This window comes from Gekko japonicus, unplaced genomic scaffold (genome assembly GCF_001447785.1).
Source record: "Gekko japonicus isolate JY-2015 unplaced genomic scaffold, Gekko_japonicus_V1.1 scaffold5529, whole genome shotgun sequence".
NCBI lineage: Eukaryota > Metazoa > Chordata > Lepidosauria > Squamata > Gekkonidae > Gekko > Gekko japonicus.
Window position 1 is genome coordinate 26,320 of NW_015163788.1, and position 3,392 is coordinate 29,711.

Here is a 3,392-nt window from a genome sequence, read left to right on the forward strand (position 1 = left end):
TTCTTGCTCTGGCTGAGGGCTGCTGGGAGCAGGGGGTGGGGCTTGCTGCATGTGCCCGCCTCCTGGGTTCCTTACTGCCGGAGCTCCGCTCCTGTGCACTCCCGCAGGAAATGACCCCTGGTCTTAGGGCTGCCAGCTCTGGGTTGGGAAATACCTGGAGATTTAAGGGGCAGAGGGATTTGGGGAGGGGCAGGGCCTTAGTGGGGTACCATGCTGTAGACTCCACCTTCCAGTGCAACCATTTTCTCCAGAGGAGCTGACCTCTTTCATCTGGAGATCAGTTAGAATTCCAGGGGATCTCCAGGCTCCACCTGAGGGTTGGTAACCCGAGGACCTCTCCGCCTTTTGTCTCTCCCCCCCCCGGTGCAGTGCATCTCCTGTGGGCCTAGGAACCGGGGCCATTGCTTCGGACCCAACATCTGCTGCGGAGAAGACCTGGGCTGCTACTTCGGCACTGCGGAGACGCTGAGATGCCAGGAAGAGAACTTCCTGCCGACCCCTTGTGAGTCTGGAAAGAAACCGTGCGGGAACAACGGGGGTTCCTGCGCCTCTTCCGGGATCTGCTGCAACCACGGTGAGATTCCCAGTCCTCCTGGCCGGCCATTTGGCTGGTTTTTCTTACTTCCCAGCATATTCTTTTAAACGTTCTTGTTCTCTTAATGTTGACCAGGTATTTTTAATGACATCTGTGCATTTGTTACTTTGTGGAGTTTGTAGACCCCTCCCAATTTTTCTCTTTCTTTCTTCTGGTCTCTCCCCAACAAGATGTGGCCCCATTGCTTAGATTATTTTTTTTTAATAGCTTTTAAATTATTATTGTTATTTTAAATTAAAATAGGGATACAGAAAAACAAGGGGGGAAAGGGAGATATAGATGTTATAATAATGTACGGTAAAGGTAAAGGTCTCCCTTGTTCGAAAGCCAGTCGATTTCCGACTCTAGGGTTGCGGTGCTCATCTCCGTTTCAAAGCCGAAGAGCCAGCGCTGTCCGAAGACGTTTCTGTGGTCATGTGGCTGGCATGACTAAACACCAAGGCGCACATCTTATTAATAACAAGAATGATCAGGGTCAGTGTAAATATAGGGCATATAACATAAACATTTAAAATACATAGTATTAGGAAGGTTTTCACATACTGTAGAAGAAGAAGAGAAGAGATTGGATTTATACCCTGCCCTTCACTACCTGAAGGAGTCTCAGAGCGGCTTACAAACTCCTCTCCCTCTCCCTTCCCCTCCCCACAACAGGCACCCTGTGAGGTAGGTGGGGCTGAGAGAGCTCTGACAGAAACTGTTCTTTTTCAAGAACAGCTGTGCCAGAACTATGGCTTGCCCAAGGTCATCCAGCAGGTGCAAGTGGAGGAGTGGGAAATCAAACCCGGTTCTCCCAGATTAGAGTCCACGCGCTTAACCACTACACCAAACTGGCTACATGTATTATTAAAGCCTGGCCTTTATTGCCATTAGTCACTATTAATATTAACTGTTAGACATTGATTATAACACTGTATGTTCCATTACATCTTAATACCACTATGGTTGTCATTAATGTTCCCTCTAAGCTGTGGAGTCTTGTGAGCAAAAATTCTACTTTGTGAGCTACTGGCATTAAAGCTGTGAGTGAGCGATTTGGCTGCTGCATAAATCAGTTTCCTCCGGAGCCATCCTTCCTGAGCTCAGACAAAAATGGGTGAGCTGAGGCTAAAAAACTGGAGCTAGTTCACCCTAACTCAGCTTAGGGGGAACACTGTCATAATCAAACTAAAATCAAAGAGTACATTTTAAGAGCATTTATAAGAATAAAAAAAGGATAACCATGAACTAGGTTCATATGTATGTCAAAACCTATTTTTATGGTCTTGAATATAGCATTATTTCAGGGAACACTTATATTCATACCATTGTAGTATTATCTAAAACAACCTTAATTATATTAGTGCAATTATATTATTGCCTAAGCTATCATGATCCTGATGAGAAAATAAAAATAAAAAATTGTTATAGTAACTTTAATACAAGTCACTCATTTTTAATCTTTACTTATAATAAGCATAATAATTTCCCCATCTTTTTCAAATTCTCTGACTGGTGTTTTATTGATATAGTTGGTTAATTTGGCCACAATTGCGTATTCTGCCATTTTATTCTTTTTCGAACCATATGCTGGGGCCAAGTTCAGAATTATATTATACTTACTTTCTTATTAATCTTAAACTTAGCCTATCGTATGAACAACAGTGGCTCAGTGGCGGAGCATCTATTTGGGATAAAGAAGGTCCCAGGTTCAACTCCCCGGCATCTCCAGTTAAAAACACCAGGCAGGAGGTGACGGGAAAGACCTCTGCCTGAGACCCTGGAGAGCTGTAAAGAGGGGCTGTGGTTCAGTGGAAGATACTCCGCTTGGCATGCAGAAGGTCCCAGGTTCAACTCCCCGGCATCTCCAGTTAAAAACACCAGGCAGGAGGTGACGGGAAAGACCTCTGCCTGAGACCCTGGAGAGCCACTGCCCGTCTGAGTAGACAATACTGACCTTGATAGACCAACATTCAGTATAAGGCAGCTTCATTATTATTCAAGTTTGCCTTTGTGGTTGATTTGGGCCAGTGTCTAGTGCATCGTCCACTTCCAAGAAACAGGAGTCATTTCCTGCAGCACAGGAGCGGAGCTCTGGCAGTAAAGAGCCCAGGGGGCGGGCACATGCAACAAGCCCCACCCCCTGCTCCCAGCAGCCCTCAGTCAGAGCAAGAAGCGGCCAGGTAAGCTGCAGAGCCCTCCCCCTGGCCCAAAGCAGTCCAGTGGCACCTTTAAGACCAAGTTTTATTCAGGTACAAGCTCTCCCTCCTCTGTGAGGACAGATCTGGACGTTCCCCCCACCCCCCAATAGCTAGCAATCCAAAACAGTCCAGTGGCGCCTGAGCGGTAGGTGTTGCCTTCTGACACACTTCCGGTGATGTCAGGGGGTGTGGCATATGTAAACAAGTTATGCTAATGACTTATGCTAATGAGCTCCTACACCTCTTTTTCTACGAAATGACCCCTGCCAAGAAATAACACCTTGTCACATGCAGCATGGTCTAGTTTGGTTTCTGTGACATGTTTTCTTGTTGCTGCAGAGGGCTGTGTGCTGGACTCTATGTGTGATCAAGAATGAGAAGATGTCAAGTCTTGAGGACGACGGGAGCGCAGTTTTAGGCCACAAACTTGTGGGTCAACAATGCCCCAGTGCATGTTGGAAGCTAGTAGGGAGGGGGGAGAAACTTCTGCAAAATAAAATGTATACAAAAACAACCAGAATTCCATCATTGTGTTCTTTTGGCTGTGCAATAAAGGATTAACAGGTTCATTGTGTATGTTATTGCTCATTTGGTTAATAAAATGGAGAGGACACAGA

At 46.0% G+C, this 3,392-nt stretch overlaps 1 protein-coding gene across 1 annotated transcript in view; it reads left to right on the forward strand.

The window, feature by feature from the left end:
- Positions 1 to 3,152, forward strand: part of LOC107107633 (neurophysin 1-like) — a 6,975-nt gene extending 3,823 nt beyond the window's left edge. The window contains exons 2-3 of the mRNA XM_015407937.1: positions 370 to 574; positions 3,115 to 3,152. Coding sequence (XP_015263423.1) covers positions 370 to 574; positions 3,115 to 3,152 — 243 coding nt within the window. The remainder of the gene's footprint in view (positions 1 to 369; positions 575 to 3,114) is intronic.
- The last annotated feature ends 240 nt before the right edge of the window (positions 3,153 to 3,392 follow it).